The 24,824-nt window shown below is 35.0% G+C and overlaps 7 protein-coding genes across 8 annotated transcripts; 4 read left to right on the top strand and 3 right to left on the bottom strand.

The window, feature by feature from the left end:
* Positions 1-1,080: 1,080 nt before the first annotated feature.
* LOC18010204 (pectinesterase inhibitor 9) lies at positions 1,081-2,018 on the bottom strand. 2 transcript variants are annotated; one of them, XM_006391763.2, is made up of 2 exons: positions 1,711-2,018; positions 1,081-1,583 (listed from the first exon to the last, which is right to left on the bottom strand). In XM_006391763.2, exons 1-2 carry the CDS (start codon positions 1,980-1,982, stop codon positions 1,241-1,243), a joined length of 615 nt encoding a protein of 204 aa, XP_006391825.1. In that variant the 5' UTR covers positions 1,983-2,018; the 3' UTR covers positions 1,081-1,240. The 2 variants fall into 2 exon arrangements, with proteins under 2 accessions (XP_006391825.1, XP_024004492.1); XM_024148724.1 differs by having other exon boundaries at positions 1,747-2,017.
* A 1,543-nt stretch (positions 2,019-3,561) lies between these two features.
* Positions 3,562-5,384, bottom strand: LOC18010203. The gene is made up of 8 exons (XM_006391762.2): positions 5,115-5,384; positions 4,884-5,030; positions 4,698-4,795; positions 4,452-4,524; positions 4,300-4,360; positions 4,116-4,201; positions 3,911-4,000; positions 3,562-3,762 (listed from the first exon to the last, which is right to left on the bottom strand). The coding sequence occupies exons 1-8, from the start codon at positions 5,205-5,207 to the stop codon at positions 3,700-3,702; spliced, it is 711 nt and encodes a 236-aa protein (XP_006391824.1). The 5' UTR covers positions 5,208-5,384; the 3' UTR covers positions 3,562-3,699.
* A 1,726-nt stretch (positions 5,385-7,110) lies between these two features.
* Positions 7,111-8,555, top strand: LOC18010202 (non-specific lipid-transfer protein-like protein At5g64080). Its single transcript, XM_006391761.2, has 3 exons — positions 7,111-7,507; positions 7,759-7,803; positions 8,194-8,555. The coding sequence occupies exons 1-3, from the start codon at positions 7,189-7,191 to the stop codon at positions 8,289-8,291; spliced, it is 462 nt and encodes a 153-aa protein (XP_006391823.1). The 5' UTR covers positions 7,111-7,188; the 3' UTR covers positions 8,292-8,555.
* Positions 8,556-8,804: 249 nt separating this feature from the next.
* LOC18010262 (pentatricopeptide repeat-containing protein At1g63330) lies at positions 8,805-11,168 on the top strand. Its single transcript, XM_006391760.2, has 2 exons — positions 8,805-10,868; positions 11,000-11,168. The coding sequence occupies exon 1, from the start codon at positions 8,901-8,903 to the stop codon at positions 10,800-10,802; it is 1,902 nt and encodes a 633-aa protein (XP_006391822.1). The 5' UTR covers positions 8,805-8,900; the 3' UTR covers positions 10,803-10,868; positions 11,000-11,168.
* Positions 11,169-12,340: 1,172 nt separating this feature from the next.
* Positions 12,341-14,501, top strand: LOC18010281 (pentatricopeptide repeat-containing protein At1g63330). Its single transcript, XM_006391759.2, has one exon. It carries the CDS (start codon positions 12,429-12,431, stop codon positions 14,298-14,300), a length of 1,872 nt encoding a protein of 623 aa, XP_006391821.1. The 5' UTR covers positions 12,341-12,428; the 3' UTR covers positions 14,301-14,501.
* Positions 14,502-14,838: 337 nt separating this feature from the next.
* Positions 14,839-18,659, bottom strand: LOC18010280 (aspartate aminotransferase, cytoplasmic isozyme 2). The gene is made up of 12 exons (XM_006391758.2): positions 18,539-18,659; positions 18,318-18,389; positions 18,136-18,197; positions 17,165-17,248; positions 16,967-17,066; positions 16,346-16,466; positions 15,990-16,153; positions 15,748-15,885; positions 15,513-15,634; positions 15,329-15,423; positions 15,115-15,235; positions 14,839-15,009 (listed from the first exon to the last, which is right to left on the bottom strand). Exons 1-12 carry the CDS (start codon positions 18,590-18,592, stop codon positions 14,922-14,924), a joined length of 1,221 nt encoding a protein of 406 aa, XP_006391820.1. The 5' UTR covers positions 18,593-18,659; the 3' UTR covers positions 14,839-14,921.
* Positions 18,660-21,381: 2,722 nt separating this feature from the next.
* LOC18010104 (pentatricopeptide repeat-containing protein At1g63330) lies at positions 21,382-23,482 on the top strand. The gene has a single exon (XM_006391757.2). The coding sequence runs from the start codon at positions 21,425-21,427 to the stop codon at positions 23,303-23,305; it is 1,881 nt and encodes a 626-aa protein (XP_006391819.1). The 5' UTR covers positions 21,382-21,424; the 3' UTR covers positions 23,306-23,482.
* The last annotated feature ends 1,342 nt before the right edge of the window (positions 23,483-24,824 follow it).

Here is a 24,824-nt window from a genome sequence, read left to right as displayed (position 1 = left end):
TAGAATTAGTTTAGTGATAAAGAGAAAACTTTAGGACTTAATTGTTTTTCTCCCATAATAATTAATATTAAGTCACTGTTAATTTTTTTTGTCAAAAAATCGTTTTAAGAAATTCCTTCAAATAAAATTTCTACTGGCAGTGGGAATTTTACTTGCTTAAATTCAAAAAGGAAAAATACAACTGATCTCTTTAAAATCAAATGAAAACCCTATAACGAAATGAGTTGTTGAGATGTTTAATTAGTATTCAATTATGTCTGTAACATCTTAATACTAATAATTATGTCTGTCTCATAATATATTACAGTTCATGTAGTCAATTATACAGCTGTTAGTGCTAAGATGTTTATCATTGGCTTAATATAGTAAAAAAAATAAATCAGAATTATTTGATTTCAGTATTATTTAATGAAAGAGTTAGGTTGGTTTCCAATTATTATGTATAAAGGCACGTTATTTTTGTCCTAAATCACTAGAAACAAATCTAGACTTCTGTCTTTGGACAAAACTTATTCCCCAATTTATGTTTTATTTATCTGTTCATCTGTTACATTAAAATAAAATCTACAAATATATGAATTTGAAGTGGGAATATATAATCAATTTATTAAATTATACAATCTTTTCTAATATAAGTGATATTTAAGGTTTTTGCACATAAATTAAGAATTTATTTAATATGTATTTTTATATACTAAAATTTTTGTTTATTATCTATTTAAACACAATTCAACCAATAAATAAAAATTTGCAGAATACAAATAGTCATAGAAAAAAATTATTAAATCTGTTTTAAAATTTGAGAAAAAAACAAATTTTTAAAACATCAATTATTTCAGAAGAGAAAGAGTAGTTATGAAAACATTAAAAAAAGTGAACCATTAAACTTCACCATTACCAATGTTTACACGTAGCAAAATAAATTTGGAAAATATAGAGCATTTGCGTGAATCTCAAAACTGCATTTAATACGTTTTAATCAGATTTTTATTTTGAAGTTAGAGTTTGCCAATATGAAGTTGAGTATTATATCTAATTTATCGGAAACAAAAATACATACATTTATATATTTATCTTAAAGTACAATATTACAAATTGGGTATCTTTAGTTTTCTTTCGACCGACAAAGAAAAACAAAACAAAGGAGATAGCAATTTACACAACTCTGAAAGATTCAAGATTTCACATACAAGCCAAAATTTTCACATTAGTCATTAAAAAACAAAAACAAAAACTCCATTTAGGGAATCTTCACAGTTCGTTTCTCTGCAAAATGATTAACCAAAGCAAGAGCATTGCTAGTGACTTGAGCCACGTGAACCACTTTAAGCCGAATTAGCCTCTTCAATTTGCCTTCCATGGCTTGACCCGAGAATCCATCTAGACACGTTGTTTCGTCAGTCAAAGCAGCACTAACCCATGTCTGAACGTTACTCATCTTCCACATGAAGTCCTCACTAGCCACAGCATGGCCAGCTCGACCCAGTTCTTTAACCGACTGACCTAACCGGTCCACGCTATTGCCTAACACTTCGATGCAGTCTTTTATTGCTAAATATTCTCTACGCTTGAAACTTGGCGTTCTACATATACATAAAAGTTTGATTCAAAAGAAAAATAAATATTTCTGAGGGAATCTATCATCATTTATCATGGAATCTATCATCATTTATGAAGCACAAATGTAACTAATGGTATAGAAGAGCATACTCTTTGGTTAGTTTGACGACGAATATAGCAACGGACCTGGCTCGAGCCAAGCTGATGGTAAGAGCCGTTTGGGCGAGATCTTGGTCGTTGTTGTGGCGAATCATGGTAGAGTAAGCAGAGAGAGTATGCACACATAGTGATGGATATCGGGTGGTTTGGCATGATGACACGATGAACCGGTCTGGTTCGGGCCGTTTCGGGTTTGCAGATGAAGATTGGAGAATGGTTGTTGATAGAAGTAGAATTAGAAAGAATGTATTTTTAAGCTCCATGATGTTTTTTGTTATTTTGTTTATTTCTTTTTTTGTGAAGTGAAGAGAAAGTATACAAGGGAATGCTATTTATATAGGATTTTGATTTAGGTCAAAGTAGAGAGACACTTTTGCATATACTAATATTTTTATTACTTATATAAAAATAAAAGGTCGGTACGTAGATTAATATCTCACTCACTTTGCTTATACTGACACAATTTAGCTTTACATTGTGATCCATTTTTTAAAACGTCATTGCATGTATTAATGAGTAGATTATAGTTTCAAGATGAGTCATCTATCAACACATATCCACATGCCATAAGTGAAATTGGCAATAGTTTAAAGTTTGTTTTTAAATTGTTATTGCAACTTTTGTATTTTAAATTAATTACTTTTTTCCAACGCATTGGTGTGTTTATTTGAGGTGCTTATCCATATCATAATGGAAATAACGACAATGGGCTCATGCACATTCACATTTTTCTGTGTACTATTTATATTTCAGCGGATGGATGAGCTTTGATTCCGGGTAAGCAGGCCAGTTGATTAGATATTTACCTTAAAAAATAGTACTTTATATAGATTTTTAATTCCACTATCTTTTTGTTAAAACTTAGTTACTACTGACTATCATATGTTTGTCTGCCACCATAAGAAAAGACCAACTCATTTGAAATGACAATTCCGTGATCAAAGGAAAAGTTCAGTTTACGACTTTGGTAATAAAATAAGTTACAATAGTAGTAACAAAAATGATTATTCTATTTTCTAATTTTAATTTACGTTAATGTTGTTTCTGTATTAATATCAAATTTTAGCTTTTACATGATCCTTTTTCTATATACAACTTCGTTTCCTTTTCCAAACTTTTATATTTAGAATGTTCTTCATAATTTTGATAATTTTAACTTTAGAAAATTTACAACGATATACAGTATTACTATTTACGAAGAAGAAAAATTCATGTGAATTTACTCAAGAACCTCTTTACTCAGAGTCAGAGACCGTACGGTAGCCAAATCAAGACGAGGAAAAAAAAAAAATCAAGACGAGAAGCAAGTGGATGTGTTTTTTTCTTTTTCCAAGTCATTTTTTATTTATTAAACTAGCTAGTATGTGCTCTGTAAACCCAAAAGAAACAAAAAAACATATGCATGTGAAGATAATAATTAAGATAGATGTGTCACAAACTCACAGTGGAAAACAAATAAAAACTAAAGATGATAATGAGAGGCCATGCTTGGAAGTTGGAACCAATAGTTTCATATATGCCACCTCTTTTTTTTTTTTGTTACCAGTAATTTCCTGTGCGATACAGATTTATGCATTTTGTTAATCTTATTTTATTTTATAAAATTTTTTTATGGGACCTTATATTCATCTCTATGTCTCTATTGTTTCGAATTTTTCTGTACATGAAAGTCAATAAAGCAAAGAAACATACACAAGGACAATTATCATCCCTCTAAATGTAGACACATTCATTATAATTTTTGTAAAACTCTTGTTTTTTTAACTGAGTTATAATCCTTACTAAATACGGATCTCAAAATCATGGTTTATTTTCCATTAAACTTATCCTGACTTAGAGATCTGAAAGAAAAAAAGTCTCTTAAAAGTATAACATCGTTCCCAAAAAAAAAAAAAATACAATTCACTCAACAACAACAAAAAATATATAAATACATTTTGCCCGACAAAACAAACATTCCAAAGTTTGATTTACATCATCCTACACCGTCAGGTACTTAAGAACCGAAGCACGTACCTTCTCCATGTAATCTCCTGCTTCTTTCTGCAAAAATTAATAACATCTGAATTTATAAGACGAACAACAATATTTTGATCTTGTAAAGATGAAGATCCTAAATCAATTCAATGAGAGATTTTTCGGTTCAGTTTCGATTAGGATTCGAACCCAAAACGATTTTGATTTGTCTCACCTGGTTTCCTCTGTATGCATTTGCAATGTTTTCATCAAGAAGTGTCAACAAAGATCTGTTGATCTCGTTTTTCTCCACCATATCCAACAACTGCATATAAAAAAAACAAAAAAGAATCAAAAACAAGGGTTCAAAATCATCTCATGAAGCATCATAATGTTTAGTGTTTACAGGTTTATAGTTTTTTTTTTAAAAAGTCACATACCGTCGCTTTTATATCGGTTGAGGTTAAGATCTTGGTTAAGCTATTTGTAGCCGTCATAAGCTCGTTTTGCATTTTGTCATAAGCCTCTGCAAAAGCAAGACAAGTAATCAAAACCCGTAAATCAAGATTTGTTGAGTCAGTGATCAAGACTTTGATTAAGGAAAACAAAAGACGAAGCAAAAACCTATTCCTTCTTCTAATGCTTTCTGTAGTGATTCAAGCTCTATCAATCTATCTTCACTTTCCTGTCAGATTTTTGTTTTAACCCGGAGAAAGTTAGTCAAGTGCTCAATTTTTCCGGTAATGGATCAAATGTCGGTTTGAAGAAAACCGTACCGCAGTTTTCGAAACAGCAAACCGAATTTGCCCGATTTCAAGCCGTATCTGCGCAAAGAATTCGTCGGTTAACCTGGAAATTACAGTAATCATGAAACCATTAACACAGGACTTTTAAAAATCATATCTTGCAACAAATCACGACGAAAATGGACTGGCTTGATATGGTAAGCATCAAAAGCATTTTCAAAGGGGAAATTCATCGAACAGGTGGTGTGCACATTCAACAATTTTCAATTCACGAACCTTCCTCGAAGCCTAGCGATTTCGAACTCAATCTCTTGAGCTTCCGTATCAAGAAAGTACTCGATCAGCTCAGCCGAAGTATCCGGTACAACTCTAGACTGAAACACAACCCAGTGAAGCAAAATCAATGAACAAACCATCGGTTTAATTGCAAAATCTCAAATCAGTATGATTTCAATTATTTACTTGTCTAAGGGCTTGACGACGCTCTCTCTCCTCGCGGATTTGTTTCTGAAAAGCTTCTTTCGCCTCCGAATCTCTCTCTAGCCGGCGCTTGAACTCAAGACGAGCGATATGACCAGTTTGCGCCGGACCTAAGATACCTTTCGGATCCTTTCTTAAGATTAACAAACCCAAAATCAAAATCAAAGAATCATTAAATTAAATTAAGCAAAATAATGGATTTTGATTCTATACCCATTCGCAGGAGATTTTGCTCCTCCGTGAACTGATTCTCGGGATTGTACGGACGGTGTTCGCGACGGCGATTCCGATTGAGAGCGAAGCCATTGGGATGAATTTTTATTTTTTTTCTTTCCTACGAGCTCTGCTTTTTACTAGCTACGTTATCTTCTACTCTTATCTGTTTGTATGGCGGGACATTGTGGCCGTTGAATTACAACGGATGTTTGAGGAGCTTGATTAGATCTTAACCGTTGCTATGTTTTGATCTGACTATCATATTTCGTCCATGTGATATATGAGGACAGGTTTTTCAATTGTGCAAAAGGCCCAATTAATCCAAACATTGGAAGGCCTTTCTATGGCCCGTATAAATTTTCACCGGTTTAGTTGGGATTGTTGCACACACAAAAAACGATACAGCCACAGCTAGAGCCTAGAATTAAGGATGTTAGTTGCACAAAAAAAAAAAAGAATTATAAAGATGTTATATGTAACTTAACAAATGTTTTTGTCTAAAAAATTTCATAGATCAAGCTAAAAACAACCTAAAAAGAATGAGCTCTTTAATAAAATTTAAAACCATAATCAAACTCCTCAACAATAAAAAAAAAAGCCAAAACACAGAGAAACTTGAGAAATTCAAATATCTTTGCTTAACTCTAGCTCGAAGCAGCTAGTTCAGTATGTGTTTATCCCGTTTAGAACACTTGTGGCAAACCTTCTTCTTGTGTTAGAGGCTTTTCCACACTTTGAAAAACTCTTCTCACGGCCACCATTTCCTTCCACTGATTTAGTATTATCAAACAATTGGTCATCATGATACGCACAAACAAATGTGTAATAGAAATAAGGATGTGATAAGTTGTAAAACCACTTAGAACATGCATGCATTATTTCATGCATGTACACATTGCTGGCACGGTTCGTCGTTTTATTATGATTAACTTAGGTTATTATTGGTTTATGAATGTTTTCTACCTTAAAAATATGGTGCTTGGATTGTTATTTGGTCGATAAAAAATTCGTTTTCTTAGCAACAAAAGTTAATATTAACTATTTAGTGACTAAAAAAAAAAAAACTATTTATGTGACTATCATAAACAAACCAAAAATAAAAACGATGCTTATTTCTGCATATTTACACCATATAATAATCGAAATAAGCTTATATGGACTATTCATATTTTTCATATTTAATGCATTCGAACAACTATTTTGCAGTATCAGTAAGGCTAATTGCCAGGTAGCTGCTAAGTAAGAAATTCCATTTGCATGGAAATTTTTAAGATTATATAAAATTAATTAAATATATGCATCATGCATGTGCTTAAGATAATTCCAAAGATCCGTGAATACATTTATAAGATACATTTTAACTATATAAGATTCATGCCATTTCAGACACAATCATCCATAAAATCAAATTATGGTCATATAATAACTCAACATAATGGTAGCCTACGATTTAATTCAATGTACATCAAACAAAAATATTGTTATTCTTATTTATGAAATCAAAATTTATAGAATTATTCTTATTAAAAATAAAGTGACAATTGATTAACGGTTGTGTAAAACTACTTAACTTAAGAACATTATAGAGCTGCATAAATCTATTTGATTATTTCAACCCTAAGTTCTATTTAACATTCCAATTTTAACGCCTAATCGTCGTCTTTATGGATTATATAAATTTCCTATAAACTGGTAGATTGCGTATCGGCATAGGCATGTCTACATATTGAATTGCACAAGAATGTTGGCAAGAAAAAAAGAACGAGTACTAGAATAGTCTCATTTACGTCAAATGACAATTAATAATAAGAAGCATCATTTTCAATAACGTATAATACATTATTACCTGTAAAACATTCAATCTTCTTTAGTCAAAATATCTGGGAGATAACATTTTCCAAAAAAGAAAAAGTAAAAGAAAAAAAGACACACATATTAAATAATGTTGAAAAATAAAGTAAAATGCGAAATGTTTCCTCCTTACCTTAAGCAAAGTTTTGTATTAAAAACCGAACAAATCCAAAACCAAAAGCCACAAGTAACCCAAAAAAAAAAAAAGAGAAAGGAAATAATGACGCGTTTCTCGGCGGTGATAATCTTCGCGGCGGCGATGACGGCGATGGTTTCGGTTTCGTTGCCGGAGGTAAAAGCGCAAGCGCCAACAACGTGTGTGAGCAAGCTAGTCCCCTGCTTCAGTGCCTTGACATCGACGACGAAGCCTCCTAAAGATTGTTGCGACTCGATCAAAGAAGCAGTGGAGAAGGAGCTTACTTGTCTCTGCACCGTCTACAACACTCCTGGTTTGCTTTCTCAGTACAACGTCACTACTGAACAAGCTCTCAATCTCAGCCGTCGATGTGACGTCAACACTGATCTCTCCGCTTGTTCCGGTAAAATCTGATTTTTCTTTTCTTTTTTTTTTTCAGATCTAATCCGGTTCTGTGAAATTAGTGATTTCGAATTTAGATCTGATTTTGGGATGAATTTGAAAAATCCTGATTTCGAGATGTAGAATTTATTCTGAGAATTTTGACAAAATTTGCAATTTTCCTCGTTCAGATTATTAATGTGAGATTTTTTTTAAAAAAAATTTGATATAAATTTAGTAGAAATAATGTTACATTTTTGGTTTATTTTTCAGCATCTGGAGCTCCATCGCCAAAAGCTTCTTTATTACCTCCTCCAGGTATAAAACCAAACTTCACCTGACCTACTCTACTTACATTTATTTTTCTCGATTACTTTATTTCGTTTGCTCAAATTTCTGAAATCAAATGTAATTATTCAATATTCGATTGATTAGTCGGAGAAGTTTAGTAATCAACTCAATTGTTGTTAGTCAAGTCAACAAGTCAACTAACAAAAAAAATTACCAAAATTTTGTTCTATTTTTCTTCTTCTGAAAACGGCAATATCGAGTGTGAAAGCTAGCTTTTTCTTGTACTTACTTTTGCCTCCACTATTGACTTGAATAAATCAGACGAAATCACTAAGAAATAAAACATGTCAGATTAATTTATATATATAGTTTATTTGTTTGATTGACAAATGTTCTTATATCGAATTTTAATTTCAGCTGGAAATAAAGAAAAAAACGCCGGAGCTGGGAACAAGCTCGCCGGTTATGGAGTCACCACCGTGATCTTGTCTTTGGTTTCCACCATCTTCTTCTGAAAACACTCAACCGACATTACCCGGTTTTTCCGGTTGTTAACCCGGTTTATTATTTCTCGAGATTGTTTGTTTTGTGACTTTGTCTAACTTAAAATAATCAAGGATAAAATAATTTTTTTTGTTTGTTCACGTGTATTATTGTCAGTTATCTATGTCCATGTTCTTATCATTACCGGTCTGAATCGGACATTATCAGTTTGTTCCGATTCCTGTATGGCTTTCTGAATTCTATTGGATTTAATCTACTGTGTCTGGATTTATTTATTATAGAAATGGAAAAATTATATTAACAAAAGCAAGACAGCCCAAATCATATTGAGCTCCAAAGAGAGGATATAGCCCAAAACATAGAGGCCCACAACGATGTTTCCATAGAGAGAAGAAATCAGAAGATTCGAGAACCGGAAAACAAACAAACTAAATCACAAACCGGTAAGCTCAATAGGCTAATAAAGAATTTGCTAAACCGGTTTCAGGAGTCCCACTCTCCGTCGTGAGTCTCTCTCTCAGTTGTTGAGGAACGAACACACACTGTTAAGGGTTTAATGAATTTTACAGAGCAATAGAGAGTGAGAAGAAGCCCAAATCACCAGAATCTAAATAAAGAAGATGAGGTTTTCGTTTGCGTTTTCGTGGACGAGAAAGAGATGTGTGCACCGAAATCATCTCAAAAAAGGTAATCACGAAACTGCTCTTCCCTCGATTTCCATTTGTGGTTTCAGTTGCTGGGTACGAGCTTTCTCTGGTGATAGTTGTGATTACAGAGAGAAGATTAGAAATGGGTTTCTACAGAATATTAAATTAGACGATGCAATTGTTTTGTTTGGTGAGATGGTAAAGTCTCGCCCTTTTCCTTCCATTGTCGACTTCAGTAAATTGTTGAGTGCTATTGCGAAGATGAAGAAGTTTGATGTCGTGATATCTCTGGGAGAGAAGATGGAGATGCTGAGGATTCCACATAATCTCTATACATACAATATTTTGATAAACTGTTTCTGCCGCTCCTCTCAGCTCTCTTCTGCTTTCGCTATTCTTGGGAAGATGATGAAACTCGGGTATGAGCCCGATTTAGTCACGTTTAACTCGCTGCTCAATGGTTTCTGTCACGGGAATAGGATTTCAGATGCAGTATCTCTGCTTGATCAAATGGTGGAATTGGGATACAAACCTGATACCGTCACGTTTACAACTCTGATTCATGGACTTTTTCTCAACAACAAAGTCTCAGAAGCAGTGGCGTTAGTTGACAGAATGGCTGCGAAAGGATGTCAACCAGATCTGCTTACTTATGGTGCGGTGATAAATGGAATTTGTAAGAGAGGTTCTATGGATTTGGCTTTAAATCTGCTCAAGAAGTTGGAAGCAGAGAAAATAAAGCCAAATGTTGTGATCTACAACACAGTCATCGATGGTCTTTGCAAATACAGAGATGTGAATGAGGCACTCGACTTATTCAACGAAATGGAGAACAAAGGAATTAAGCCAAATGTTATTACCTACAATTCCTTGATAAGCTGCCTTTGTAATTACGGAAGATGGAGTGATACCTCTCGACTACTCAGTGATATGATTAAGAGGAAATTGAACCCCGATGTTGTCACCTTCAATGCGTTGATCGATGCGTTAGTGAAAGAGGGAAAGCTTTTGGAGGCTGAGGAATTATACAAAGAGATGATCGAAAGGTCTGTAACTCCTAATACCATCACTTACAATTCATTGATCAACGGGTTTTGTATGCACGATCGTCTAGATGAGGCGGAACGTATGTTTGAGCTCATGGTTAGCAAGGATTCTCTCCCGGATATAGTGACTTGTAATACTCTTATAAATGGATTATGCAAGTCTAAGAGAGTAGAAGATGGTAGGGAACTCTTCAGGGAGATGTCTCAAAGAGGACTGGTTGCAGACACAATCACTTACACCACTCTGATGCAAGGGTTTTTCCAAGCTGGAGATTGTGATAATGCCCAAGAAGTATTCAAACAGATGGTTTCTGATGGTGTGCCTCGTGATATTGTGACATACAACACTTTGTTAGATGGACTCTGTAACAACGAGAAGCTAGAGAACGCATTGTTCATATTTCAGGATATGCAGAAAAGTGAAATCGAACTTGATATTGCTACGTATAATATCATCATACATGGGAAGTGCAAGGCTGGTGAGATTGAAGATGCGCAGGAGTTGTTTTGTAGCCTCAGGCTCAAAGGATTGCAGCCTGATGTTATAACATACAATACAATGATCTCAGGATTGTGTAGTAAACGCCTTCTGAATGAAGCGGATGCCTTGTTCAGAGAAATGAAAGAAGACGGGCCTAAACCAAGTAGTGGAACGTATAATACGCTGATCAGGGTACATCTAAAAAATGGTGACAAAACCGCATCATCTGAGCTCATCAAAGAAATGAGAAGTTGCAAGTTTTCTGGAGACGCTTCGACAATAAGTTTGGTTTATGATATGTTGTATGATGGGAGATTGGACAAAAGCTTTCTGAACATGATTTCTTAAACCTAGTTTATCCACAAGAGAAGAGGAATGGTAGACCAACTCTCTTCTCTTCAAAGCATCAGTGAGGTGAACCAAATTATTTATGTCGCTTTTCTAGAAATTACATGTAGAAATAGATTTTTGTGTATTTGGTCGACATTGTGTGTGTGAGCTTCATGAAGATGACTGATACTGTTCTCTATGTATTTCATTGTTAGGTTAACACAAGATCAGTGGTGAGCATCAGAAGAAGAAGAAGATCTCAGACTTTATTATGGTTTTAGTTTATATTTGGTTTTCAACCAAACTTATTTGACAATTCTTAATTTTAATGATTGTTTAGACAAGTTTATACATAGCTCTTTCGCTTCAAATAAAGTAACTTTGTCCGTTGGGTTTTTCATTCTCGGTTCTATTTTCTGTGCACAAATTTTCTGAATTTGTTTCTTATACAAATCGAAATAGACTTAAGTAATTAAAATAGTCACTGATAAACATTGTACAACCATATTTAAAATATAACCGATGATAAATGGTTTTTGACCACCTCTTCTCTTTCTGATTTTGCTTGAGGCATACACTCCGGGTGAGTGAGAAAATTAAACAACATTAAGTGGTTTAGGGGATTCACCGGAAAGTTGAGAATATCTGCAGATTCTGGTTTTGGTATTCTTGTATTTTCTTTACAAAAGTTTGTATTTTCCGGTGACCAGAGTTTGTGCACAACTACTGAAGATTCATGTTTCTAATGTTTGTTAAGATCATACATTCATCTTTGCACGGTTCCATTCCAATATAAGAAAAATTGGAGCTTAATTCATACGAGTCTTAAAGAATCTACCAAAAACTAGTCTTAATTTGGAAATTTAACATAGCAAATATCTTAATAATATACCAATTCTTCTTCTGGGGTAGAAATTCTACTAGTCTAGAAGATTTTAGAGAAGAAAGTTTATGTGTTGATTCGATTTTATTGGTAGAAAAAGTTCTCAAGTGCATGTTGAAAACATGTAACAAACCCCTTATGTCCTAGAAAACATGTAACAAACACCTTGTCTACCCAAAGTGTTTGGTTTGTAGACTTGTAGTGTGCTGTGTTGAGCTTTACGTGATCTTTGCTCCTTATTTACCAAGTTGTGCCTTACAAGTGCTGATAGGAGCTTTTTAGTTTAGAGATACAGACCCAAACCGAAGATCAAACCGATATACTCAGACTTGCCACATCTTGGTAAGAAGCTCAAGTGAGAGCTAATTAAAATATACTCAAAACTTTTGATTTGTTGAAGGGATTGAAGTTTTTCTACAAATTTATCACTTTTTTTGGTTTTTTACATCCCACATGTAAATTCTATTTCTTCTTTTTTTGTAACTTTTTAGGGAAAGAAAAATGGTACGGTGAGTTTAATTTGTATAAGTTTCCAATCATTTCTTGGTTTATTTTTTTGGAACCGGGTTGAGATCTTCGCAATTTTCAATCAGAATACGTAGTCCGGTTTCCGGTTCGATGATAATTACTGAACCGAGTTAGTCTCTGTCTCACACTCTCACTCTCTGGCCTCTGCTCCGTTTAGGTTTTGACAAATTGGTCAAAGTGAGAAGGATTCCTAAAACTTGGACAGAGAAAGGAACCTAATCAGCTCATTTGCGATGCGGAGATCTTTTGCGATTGCCTCGACGGCGAAGAGATATGTTCACGGCCAAGGTAATCTCGTTACTGCTCCTCCGTCGTTGATTTTCTGTTGCTGGAGACGAGCTTTCTCTGGTGCTAGTTGTGATTACAGAGAGAAGATTAGAAATGGGTTTCTAAAAGATATTAAGTTAGATGATGCAATTGGTTTGTTCGGTGAGATGGTAAAGTCTCGTCCTTTTCCTTCCATTATCGACTTCAGTAAATTGTTGAGTGCTATTGCTAAGATGAAGAAGTTTGATGTCGTCATCTCTCTGGGAAAGAAGATGGAGATGCTAGGAATTACACATAATCACTATACATACAGTATTTTGATAAACTGTTTTTGCCGCTCTTCTCAGCTCTCTCTTGCTTTAGCTATTCTTGGCAAGATGATGAAACTCGGGTTTGAGCCTAGCATTGTCACGCTTAACTCGCTGCTCAATGGATACTGTCACGGGAATAGGATTTCAGATGCAGTGTCTCTGCTTGATAAAATGGGATTCAAACCTGACACCGTCACGTTTACAACTCTGATTCATGGGCTTTTTCTCAACAACAAAGCTTCCGAAGCTGTGGCTTTAGTTGATCGAATGGTTGAGAAAGGATGTCAACCAAGTCTAGTTACTTATGGTGCGGTGATAAATGGAGTGTGTAAGAGAGGCAATATGGATTTGGCTTTAGATCTCCTCAAGAAGATAGAGAAAGGTAAAATTCAGCCAAATATTGTGATCTACAACACAATCATCGATGGTCTTTGCAAATACAGAGATGTGAATGATGCACTCGACCTATTCAACGAAATGGAGAACAAAGGAGTTACACCGGATGTTTTTACCTACAGCTCTCTCATAAATTGCCTTTGTAATTACGGAAGATGGAGTGATGCCTCTCGACTACTAAGTGGTATGATTGAGAGGAAAATCAACCCCAATGTTGTCACCTTCAATGCGTTGATTGATGCGTTTGTGAAAGAGGGAAAGCTTTTGGAGGCTGAGGAATTATACAAGGAGATGATCAAAAAGTCTATAACTCCTACTACCATCACTTACAATTCACTGATCAACGGGTTTTGTATGCACGATCGTCTAGATGAGGCGGAACGTATGTTTGAGTTCATGGTTAGCAAGGGTTCTCTCCCAAACGTAGTGACTTATACTACTCTTATAAATGGATTTTGTAAGTCTAAGAGAGTAGAAGATGGTATGGAACTCTTCAGGGAGATGTCTCAAAGAGGAATTGTTGGTGACACAATCACGTATACCACTCTTATCCAAGGGTATTTCCAAGCTGGCGATTGTGATAATGCCCAAGAAATATTCAAACATATGGTTTCTAGTGGGGTGCCTCGTGGTATTAGGACGTACAACACTTTGTTAGATGGTCTTTGTAACAACGGGAAGCTAGAGAAAGCATTGGTCATATTTCAGGATATGCAGAAGAGTGAAATGGAACTTGATATTGTTACATATAGTATCATCATTGAAGGAATGTGCAAGGCTGGTAAGGTGGAAGATGGATGGGATTTGTTTAGCAGCCTCAACCTTAAAGGTGTGAAGCCTGATGTTGTAACCTACAATACAATGATCTCAGGATTTTGTAGGAAAGGTTTAAAGCAGGAAGCAGATGCCTTGTTCAAGAAAATGAAAGAAGATGGGCCTATCCCAGATAGCGGTACCTACAATACGCTGATTAGGGCATGCCTTAGAGATGGTGACAAAGTAACATCAGCTGAGCTTATTAAAGAAATGAGGAGCTGCAAGTTCTGTGGAGATGCTTCAACAATAAGCATGGTCACTAATATGCTGCATGATGGGAGATTAGACAAAAGCTTTCTGAACATGCTTTCTTAAAACAGGTTTGTATTCTACAAGAGCAAAGGAATGGTAAAGCAACTCTCTTCTCTTCAAAGCATCTGTGAGGTGAATCAAGTTATTTATGTTGCTGTTTTAGTAATTATATGTAGAGATAGATTTTTTTTTGTATTTGGTCGATATTGTGTGTGAGCTTCGTGATGAATAAACACATCTGTGGTGAGCATTAGAAGAAACTCTTCCCTCCAAAAAGATATCAAATTTTCCTATAAAATATTTAAATTCAAACTAGTCTTATTATCTATCCAAAACGATAAACAAACTAGTCTATAACATCTTGGAAAATAATTCGATTCAAACTAGTCTAAAAGATTCCCTATAAATTTTTTTCTGGAAATTCAGAGAAGAAAGTTTATGTTTTGGTACAAAATCGTAAACTTTTTTTCTCTGTTTAGCGAAATTGAAAGGAAAAAAGTAGTTTGATGATTAAAATTAATGATAATACATATGCAGATCATCAGACAAACCGGCTGCCGAACAAACTTAAGAACATTCCCCTGAATCTTTTTGAAATGTAATCTTAACATGTCCTCAAGGAGGTTTAATTTTTTTTTTTTTTCAATGATCTCATAAAACAAACAAAGAACCAAATCGCAAGATTTAGGCGATTTGGGTAATTGCAGCATGTATAGCATCAGCGAGTTGAATTAGCACTGTCTTTGAACTTAGACCTGCCATACTTATCCTCCTGCAATATAATACACAATCTTCACTTTGAAACTAAGTTTTTTAATCATGAAAACGAGACAATTAACTAAAACATTTAAAGAAAAGTGAAATAATTTTCCCTCACCCATCATAGGTCATGTAAATGTGATACTCTTTGGCAATGAAGCGAATTTGCTTCTCATTCAATCCGGTAAAAGAAAACATCCCAATCTGTTTGATAATGTTACTCCAATCACCTGGTGTGCCTGCAAGAATAACATGGTACACAATCAGAAATTATGAATGATTCAATATTAACAAAAAATAAAATTTAAAGAAAATAAAATATGAAATCAAACCTCTAGCTTGTAAAGCTTCATATAACTGTTGGCGCATGCTAACTATGCGGCTAACCATTCCTTTCAGCTCAATGGTCCAGTCCTTGTACATATCACTGCCAAAGATGTATACAACGAAAGAAACTTTGAGAATAATCAAAATCCCATTTGTTACAATGAAGCATTTAAACACAAGAACAATTACCTGTTTTTAAGAATTGTGGTAACAATTGATGCTCCATGAATAGGTGGGCTAAGATACATTGGTCTCACAACAAGTAACACTTGGCTGTGAACATTCCTAGCCACATCTTTTGAGGTGCATACCTTCACATTAGACACACAAATTTTATTTATGCACTTTAAAATATGCTTTATTATCATAAGTGCACCCCAAGATTTAAGTTTGCATGTGAAAGTGAGAAATTTTGGTTGCTTACAATAGTTAGAGCGCCAATACGCTCCCCATAAAGACCCATGTTTTTGGAAAAACTTTGAGCTATAAAACATTCACCTCCATCAGCAACAAACATACGAACCGCTTTTGCATCAATGTCAAGGCTACCACTAGCAAAACCCTGAAAGTTAATTTAAGGAACAAGATGAAAATGTATATTACAACTAGCACTAAAAATAAAAAAAATGATCAAAGGAAAGAAAAAGATAAAATTTTATGACTTGCCTGATATGCATTATCAAAGAATGGTAACAAGCTTTTAGATCTCACTAATTTTCGAATCTGTTCCCATTGATCCAATGTTGGGTCCACTCCTGTGGGATTATGCGCACAAGCTTGCAATACCACTATGGCACCAGAAGGTGCAGCGCTAAGATCTTCGAGCATGCCTGTTTTGAAATCAATACTTCACTTACTCTTGTATACTTAACATCATATCATGTTTTATCTTAGCTTTGTTTGCTTCCATCTTGGTCCGTGGACCAATGAAACAAACAGTAATCAGGATGGAAACAAACAAAAATAAGATAAACAATGAGGAAGGTAATAGAGAGTTAATGGACAACATTATAAAAATCAACCTTTGAAGTCGAGTCCTCGGGTTTTTGGATCATAGTAACGGTAAACTTCTACAGACAAACCCGCCAAATTGAAAATTAGGGGATGGTTCCCCCAAGTTGGGTTTGAAACGAAAATGACACGCTGAAAGCAATCATGAGAAATGCAATTATCAGTTAAAAGGAACTCTGTCAAAAACAAAGTTGAAAGAAAAAAAACCTAATCTTTCAAAATGAATTATGTGAGCTTTTAATGAAAGTTTTAAAACCCAACCCTGCAGAAAAAAAAAAATCAAAAAGAGAACTCTATATTACAATAATCCTATACAAACTTCCCTCACAAATATGTTGGTACGTAAATAGCATATTTTTTTATGAGACTAAAAATTAGTCATCAGTTTTGTGAGTATATTTTAGAACTGCCGTATAGGATATGATACGGTTGGCATCTTTCTGAGATGTTACGAGTTTCTTTTTCCGACAACATGTGTTATATATGTGGGTCTAAATCTGAGGTGGTGACGCAACGAAAACACTAATACAAACCTCTACATGTCATCACATGAACAAAACTAAATAGATTGTTTTTTTTTTTTTGGTAATTTTAGGTAAAAGCAGAACCAAATAGATAAACAAATAACTTACTTCTTGGTGGTGTTTTGCTAAAAACTCGGCTCCAACTCTCAGAGAACCAGTACCAGACAAACACTGGATTGTAACAACTCTATCCTCCTCCAATGCAGGACTGCGCAAAAACAAAAATAATCTTTAGAGACCTAAAATTCAGCATCTAGCTACAAACGAAAATTTAATCAAACCTTAATAGAAGTGATCATTGTTTACCTATCAGCACCTAAGATGAGTTTGGCGCTCAGATTGTTAAAATCAGCAAGTCCATCAAGTGGAAGATATTCCTTATTCCGAGACCTTGAGGTAAGAGAAAAATCATAAGGCTAATAATTAACAACCAAGGGAACAAATAAAAAAGGAGGAAATTACTTATTCAACAGTTCTCCGACTGGTCAAGATGATTGACAAACACGTCCGCAATCAAGCTTTGTTCTATCCGCAGTAATGGAGTAATGAAGTATGCAGATGGTTTGGAAGTTTGGTTTTCTTCAAGATAAGACTTAAGACTTAAAATCTTGTTTTTTCTTCAAAAATGTAAAAAATAAGATTGTAAAACGTTGTTTTTTCTTTTGAATATAATTTAACATTTTATTCAAAAAAAAAAAACTTCTAGTTTGTGAAATGTCAAAAAAAAGAAAACCACCTTCTAGTTTGTGTGCATTCGTGTTCACATTTACTGTATTTTCTTAGTGCTAGTTACTATATTTGTGTTTGCATTTGTGTTGATTTTTGAAGACTTCAGAACTACTATTTTATGATTTCTTATATTCTTAATAGATGCATATGTTATTTGGTTTGATGTAATTATAATTTCACTCAAATTTCATTTTATTCGAAAAGTTTTGTTATAAATGATTATGTAAATCTATTAAAATCTAGTGTTATTGCGATATAGTTTTTCTACAAGTTCATTCATAAAAAAAACTACTTTCAAAAGTCTATATATTAGATTTTTAAAGTCTGTACAAATAAAAAATAATAATTATTTCCTGAATATTCTTTAAAAAATTTACAAAACACTATAAATATAATAATTATTTCAACTTATAAAATTATCCAACTCTATTTAACTAAACAAAAAAAAGTATGCCTTTTTCATATACTGACGCAAAATTGCAAATGAAGAAATTGCATGTGAGTGAAACAATCGAGCTTTCATCTATAACAAAAACTTTTGAGCTTACATATCATTCGCTAACTGCTGCTCTGCTTTTCTCACCACCTCGAGAACCAGAGGTTTTCCTTCCTTTATAAGAACAAAAAAAATAACACAAGAGAAAACTAATATAATCAAAACATGAGCTTGTAAAATGGCTAATTAACTTTAATCTATAGAGATTGTGAAGATCCATGCAACCAAAATTACCTCAGTTCGATAGGAACCGCCGCTCAAATTCAACTTAACCGGGCTAGGATCATCTCTACTAGCAAAATATACCTGTTTGTGCATACAATAAAACGTTAAAATAAAACACAGCTTATATACTAATAGAATCAGATTACAGATATATAATTTTGGTGAAATGGATTTAAACATGCAACATAAGTAAGATCGATATGTAGAGCCTTAGAGTAAAGGTTAGATACACTGAGAACGGGATCTTCAGGAGGAGGAAGAACGCTTGAAAAGAAAGAATTCATGATTATAAAAAAAGACGTTTGATTCAGTTGAAGTGAGTGAAAAAAAAAAACTTAAAGAAGGAAAACCAACTTCGAGCAGTTACTTAAAGGGGTGTTCTATGAAGTCAAAGCATAATTAGGTGAACAGCTAAAATATTTAATTCTTAAATAGAAGGTTGTCTTTATATGATGATAATGTTTTTTAAAGCTGATATGGTCATTTTTAATTTGAATATAGGTATACCGTTCAGAGTCATCATGCTTCATGTTGTTCGGGAAAGGCATGTCTAATGCCCATATTGTAAATTAAAAAAAAAAAAATTGTGAAATTAGACGGCCTTATTATTTTTTCGTTAATTAGGCATATGTATTTAGTTTATTAAATATGTAAAATTAAACAGCTACTTTGCTGTCGAAACTGTCTTACAAAAACCAAAACCGAGAAGCTTATTTGTTTTCGTTATGAACGTATCCTAAACTGAGAATCTGTCTTATAAATTATAAATTACGAGATACGTTCATATATTGTAAATTTCTAAGCAAGTATAGTATATTCATTTACGTTACGACGCCACCTGTCTTAGGAGAACTAGATTCCATTTACGTTACGTTCATATATTACAAATTTCGAAGCAACTTTTTTAGGAATAAGTACCTTCATTTACGTTACAACACTTGTGGAGTACATAATTATCAAACGAATCATAGTAACGGAAATACTTCTACATAGACAAACCAGCCAAATTAATATGGTTCCTCCAAATTGGGTTTGAACAGAAAATGACACGCTGAAAGCACATGAGAAATGCAATTATTAACAATGGAAAACTGGGTTCGTTGATCTGCATCTTTCTAAAATGTGAAGGGTTTCATTTACCAACTTCTAATGGCCATCAACAAAAAAAAACTATACTAAATAAAACTAAATTGTAATGGGAGTATAAATTAGTGAGAAATATATATATATATATATATATATATATGTATTTACTTCTTGGTGATGCTTTAATTTGTTAAAAACTCAACTCTCAAAGAAACAGTACAAGACAAATTAACACTGTATTGTAACAACTCTATTCTCCTCCACTTCAGGACTGTCTAGATAAACAAAAAAAAAATAATCTGTATAGACACAATTCAGCAGCTAGCTTCAAAAGAAAATTTAATCAAAGCACGGATTGAACATTGGAAAGAAAAAAAAAAGAGAGAGAAAATAAAAGTGAAAATCATCACCTAAGATTAGCTTGGCGCTCAATTTGTTAAAGTCAGCAAATCCATCTAGTGGAAGATACGTGACCTTGAGGTAAGCATTAGCCATTAATCATAACATTTTTTTAAAAATGATATGTTAAATATAAATGTAAAAGGAAAACGCAAACGGAAGGAAATTCAGCATTTGGTTATTCCGTTCATGTGGAAGTTGAAATGCTTCGTCTTGTTGGTAAGGAAAAATTTGTCCGGTTTATTTAGACCTGAGTGTTTCAAACCGGTTCGAAAAATTAGACCTGAGTCATTAATGGTCTTTGCAAATACAGACATGTCAATGATGTACTCAACTTATTCAATGAAATGGAGAACATAGGAATCAAACCAAATGTTTATACCTACAGTTCCCTAATAAGTTTCTTTTCTTTTGATCAAACAACCAACAGTTCTATTATATGGATTTTCTCTAAGAATTATTTGTTTGGACGTTGTGGTTTTATTACAAAACGGTAAACAAACTTCAACAGCCCATGGCTAAACCGGACATTTGATCTGATGTAAATTCTATACGAAACAGAACAGATCAAGATGAAGCAAATGGTCTACAGACTGGTAAGTCCTTTTCTAAGAAAGGCGCGACCCAAGAATCGGATTGAATTCAAAAAAATTAGCCGGTTTAAGTTCAAAGCTAGCTGCGACGGTTGGCATAACCGGATAATCTTCTTGGCAAGGTACGTGTTGGAACACTAGCGTGTACCACAACACTATGTCCTTGGACCTTGTTTTCGATCGAACGATCCCTGTGTCACCACGACAAAATAGAGTAGAGAAATGTTTTAAACCAAAAACCTTTTACGTACCTAGAATCGGTATGACTTAATTGGTATGCTGCATTAATTGGTTTCGTACCGGTTTGACCAAACTTTTAAATTGTAATGTGTCATCGCCGTGGCTCTGGTAAACTAGGACTCCTCCGGCAAATTGTTTTGATCGGTTATACTGAGTTACCCATAACTGTACCGATAAAACTAATTGCATTGATTTAAACTAAACATTTGGACACATTTGAGTATAACCCGGAGAGTTTATACGGCCGTTGTTTAGAAACATAATCCTGGAACTAGCTTTGTCTATACCCAAAGTGTTTGGTTTGTTGTGCTGTGTTGAGCTTTACGGGATATTTGCTCCTTATTTATATACTCAGACTTGCCACATCTTGGTAAGAAGTTCAAGTGAGAGATAATTAAATCGGTATACTCAAACCGGGTCTTCAGAAGAGAGATTTATTGAAGTTTTTCTACACATTTATCACCTTTTTTGGCCTTTACATCCCACACGTATAATTTCGATTTCTTATATTTGTGACTTTTTGGGAAAAGGAAAATTGCGCGGTGAGTTTAATTTGTATAAGTTCCCAATCTTTTCTTGGTTTATTTTTGGAACCGGGTTGAGATCTTCGCAATTTTCAATCAGAATATGTAGTCCGGTTTCCGGTTGGATAATAATTACTGAACCGAGTTAGTCTCTGTCTCACACTCTCTGGCCTCTGCTCCGTTTAGGTTTTGACAGACAGACTGGTCAAAGCGTCAAAGTGAGGAGGATTCTTAAAACTTGGACAGAGAAAGGAACCAAATCAGCTCTTTTCCGATGCGGAGATCTTTTGCGATTGCCTCGACGGCGAAGAGATATGTTCACGGCCAAGGTAATCTCGTCACTGCTCCTCCGTCGTTGATTTTCTGTTGCTGGAGTCGAGCTTTCTCTGGTGCTAGTTGTGATTACAGAGAAAAGATTAGAGGTGGGTTTCTGCAAGATATTAAGTTAGACGATGCAATTAGGTTGTTCGGTGAGATGATAAAGTCTCGTCCTTTTCCTTCGATTGTCGACTTCAGTAAATTGTTGAGTGTTATTGCGAAGATGAAGAAGTTTGATGTCGTCATCTCCATGGGAGAGGAGATGCACAAGTTGGGGATTCGACATGATCTCTTTACTTACAGTATTTTCATAGGTTGTTTTTGCCGCACCTCTGAGCTCCCTTTTGCTTTAGCAATTCTTGGGAAGATGATGAAACTCGGGTTTGAGCCTAGCATTGTCACGTTTAATTCGCTTCTCAATGGATACTGTCACGGGAATAAGATTTCGGATGCAATATCACTGCTTGATCAGATGGTGGAATTGGGATTCAAACCTGACACCGTCACATTTACAACTCTGATTCATGGGCTTTTTCTCAACAACAAAGCTTGCGAAGCTGTGGATTTAGTTGATCGAATGGTTGAGAAAGGATGTCAACCGAGTCTAGTTACTTATGGTGTGGTGATAAATGGGATATGTAAGAGAGGCGATATGGATTTGGCTTTAAATCTGCTCAAGAAGATGGAAGCAGGGAAAATTGAGCCAAATATTGTGATCTACAACACAGTCATCAATGGTCTTTGCAAATACAGAGATGTGAATGACGCACTCAACCTATTCAATGAAATGGAGAACAAAGGAGTTAAGCCAAATGTTTATACCTACAATTCCTTGATAAGCTGCTTTTGTAATTACGGAAGATGGAGTGATGCCTCTCGACTACTCAGTGATATGATTGAAAGGAAATTGAACCCTGATGTAGTCAGCTTCAATGCATTGATTGATGCGTTTGTGAAAGAGGGAAAGCTTTTGGAAGCTGAGGAATTGTACGAGGAGATGATCAGAAGGTCTGTAACTCCTAATACCATCACTTACAATTCATTGATCAACGGGTTTTCTATGCACGATCGTCTAGATGAGGCCAAACGTATGTTTGAGTTCATGGTTAGCAAGGGTTGTTTCCCAGATATAGTGACTTGTAATACTCTTATAAATGGATTATGCAAGTCTAAGAGAGTAGAAGATGGTATGGAACTCTTCAGGGAGATGTCTCTAAGAGGAATTGTTGGTGACACAATCACATACAACACTCTTATCCAAGGGTATTTCCAAGCTGGCGATTGTGATAATGCCCAAGAAATATTCAAACATATGGTTTTGGGTGGTGTGCCTCGTGATATTGTGACATACAGCAATTTGCTACATGGGCTTTGTAACAACGAGAAACTAGAGAAAGCATTGATCATATTTCAGGATATGCAGAAGAGTGGAATCAAACTTAGTATTGTTACATATAGTATCATCATTGAAGGAATGTGCAAGGCTGGTAAGGTGGAAGATGCTTGGGATTTGTTTTGCAACCTCAACCTTAAAGGTGTGAAGCCTGATGTTGTAACCTACAATACAATGATCTCAGGATTTTGTAGGAAAGGTTTAAAGCAGGAAGCAGATGCCTTGTTCAAGAAAATGAAAGAAGATGGGCCTATCCCAGATAGCGGTACCTACAATACGCTGATTAGGGCATATCTTAGAGATGGTGACGAAGTAACATCAGCTGAGCTTATTAAAGAAATGAGGAGCTGCAAGTTCTGTGGAGATGCTTCAACAATAAGCATGGTCACTAATATGCTGCATGATGGGAGATTAGACAAAAGCTTTCTGAAGATGCTTTCTTAAAACAGTTTGTATTCTACAAGAGCAAAGGAATGGTAGATCAACTCTCTTCTCTTCAAGGCATCTGTGAGGTGAATCAAGTTATTTATGTTGCTGTTTTAGTAATTATATGTAGAGATAGATTTTTGTGTATTTGGTCGACATTGTGTGTGAGCTTCATGATGAATAAACACATTTGTGGTGAGCATTAGAAGAAACTTTCCCTCCAAAAAGATCTCAAATATTCCTATAGAAATTTAAATTCAAACTAGTCTATAACATTTTGGAAAATATTGTCGATTCAAACTAGCCTAGAAGTCCCTATAAAGCAACTATACTACTATAGTATATTCATTTATATTACGACACCACCTGTCTTAGGAATAACTAGATTCCATATACGTTACGTTCATATATTCAAATTTCGAAGCAACATTTTTAGGAATAAGTTTATTCATTTACGTTACAACACTTCGTGTACTAGTACATATTGTATGGTCTCGAAACTCGATTTTCGTTTGCCAAATGCCGACATAATTAGTAACCGAATCATAGTAACGGAAATACTCTAACAGACAAACCAGCCAAATTGATATATTGGGATGGTTCCCCCAAATTGGGTTTGAACCGAAAATGACACGCTGAAAGCAATCATGAGAAATGCAATTATACTAACAATAGAAAAATGGGTTTGTTCTGCATCTTTAATGGCCAAATTCTAATGGCTAGTAACAAAACTATACTAAATTAAACTAAATTGTAATGGGGAGTCCAAATTGTTGAACGTGGATTCGCACGGGTTAAACAAGTCAACTTATGTTAGAGAGTTTGGAGATTTTCTGTTAAATTAAGCTTAGGTCGACAATGAAATAAGAACAAAGTTTAAGACATGGTGAGGTGAGTTTGACGAGGTGGCGAGGTGAGTTTGACGAGGTGGCGAGGTGAGGTGAATTTGGCGAGATGACGAGGTGAGGTGAACTTGACGAGGTGACAAAGTGAGATCAGCTTGACGAGGTGACAAAGTGAGGTGAGCTTGATGAGGTGACGAGGTGAGATCAGCTTGACGAGGTGATGAGGTGAGGTCAGTTTGACGAGGTGATGAGGTGAGGTCAGTTTGACGAGGTGGCAGATAATTTGGCGAGGTGATGGCGAATTTAGCGAGGTGGGAGTTATTTTGGCGAGGTAATAGTGATTTTGGCGAGGTGATGGTGAATTTGGCGAGGTGATGGTGATTTTGGCGAGGTGATGGTGATTTTGGCGAGGTGGGTGTTCTCATCCCTTGGCGAGCTATTTCTCTTCTCCCTTCCGAGATCTCCTTTTTTGGTCTCCTCTTCTCTTCTATTTATAGTGAGCGAGTAGGTGACGTGATGACGGTGGGTTGATTTTGTGGACCTTGCTAATGGGCCAAAATTGTAATGCTGGTGGATTTTGATGGGCCTGTTGGGCTAAATAGGGGATGCTAAACCCTCCCCCCCCCCCAGTTTGTTGAAAGAGAGTTGCTCGAGTTCGGCGAACTGCAAGATATGCGAAGAACTGCGAGGTC

This window comes from Eutrema salsugineum, unplaced genomic scaffold (assembly GCF_000478725.1).
Source record: "Eutrema salsugineum unplaced genomic scaffold, Eutsalg1_0 scaffold_8, whole genome shotgun sequence".
Taxonomy (NCBI): Eukaryota; Viridiplantae; Streptophyta; class Magnoliopsida; order Brassicales; family Brassicaceae; genus Eutrema; species Eutrema salsugineum.
The sequence above is the reverse complement of the archived record's forward strand: the minus strand, read 5'-3'. Positions and strand labels throughout refer to the sequence as shown.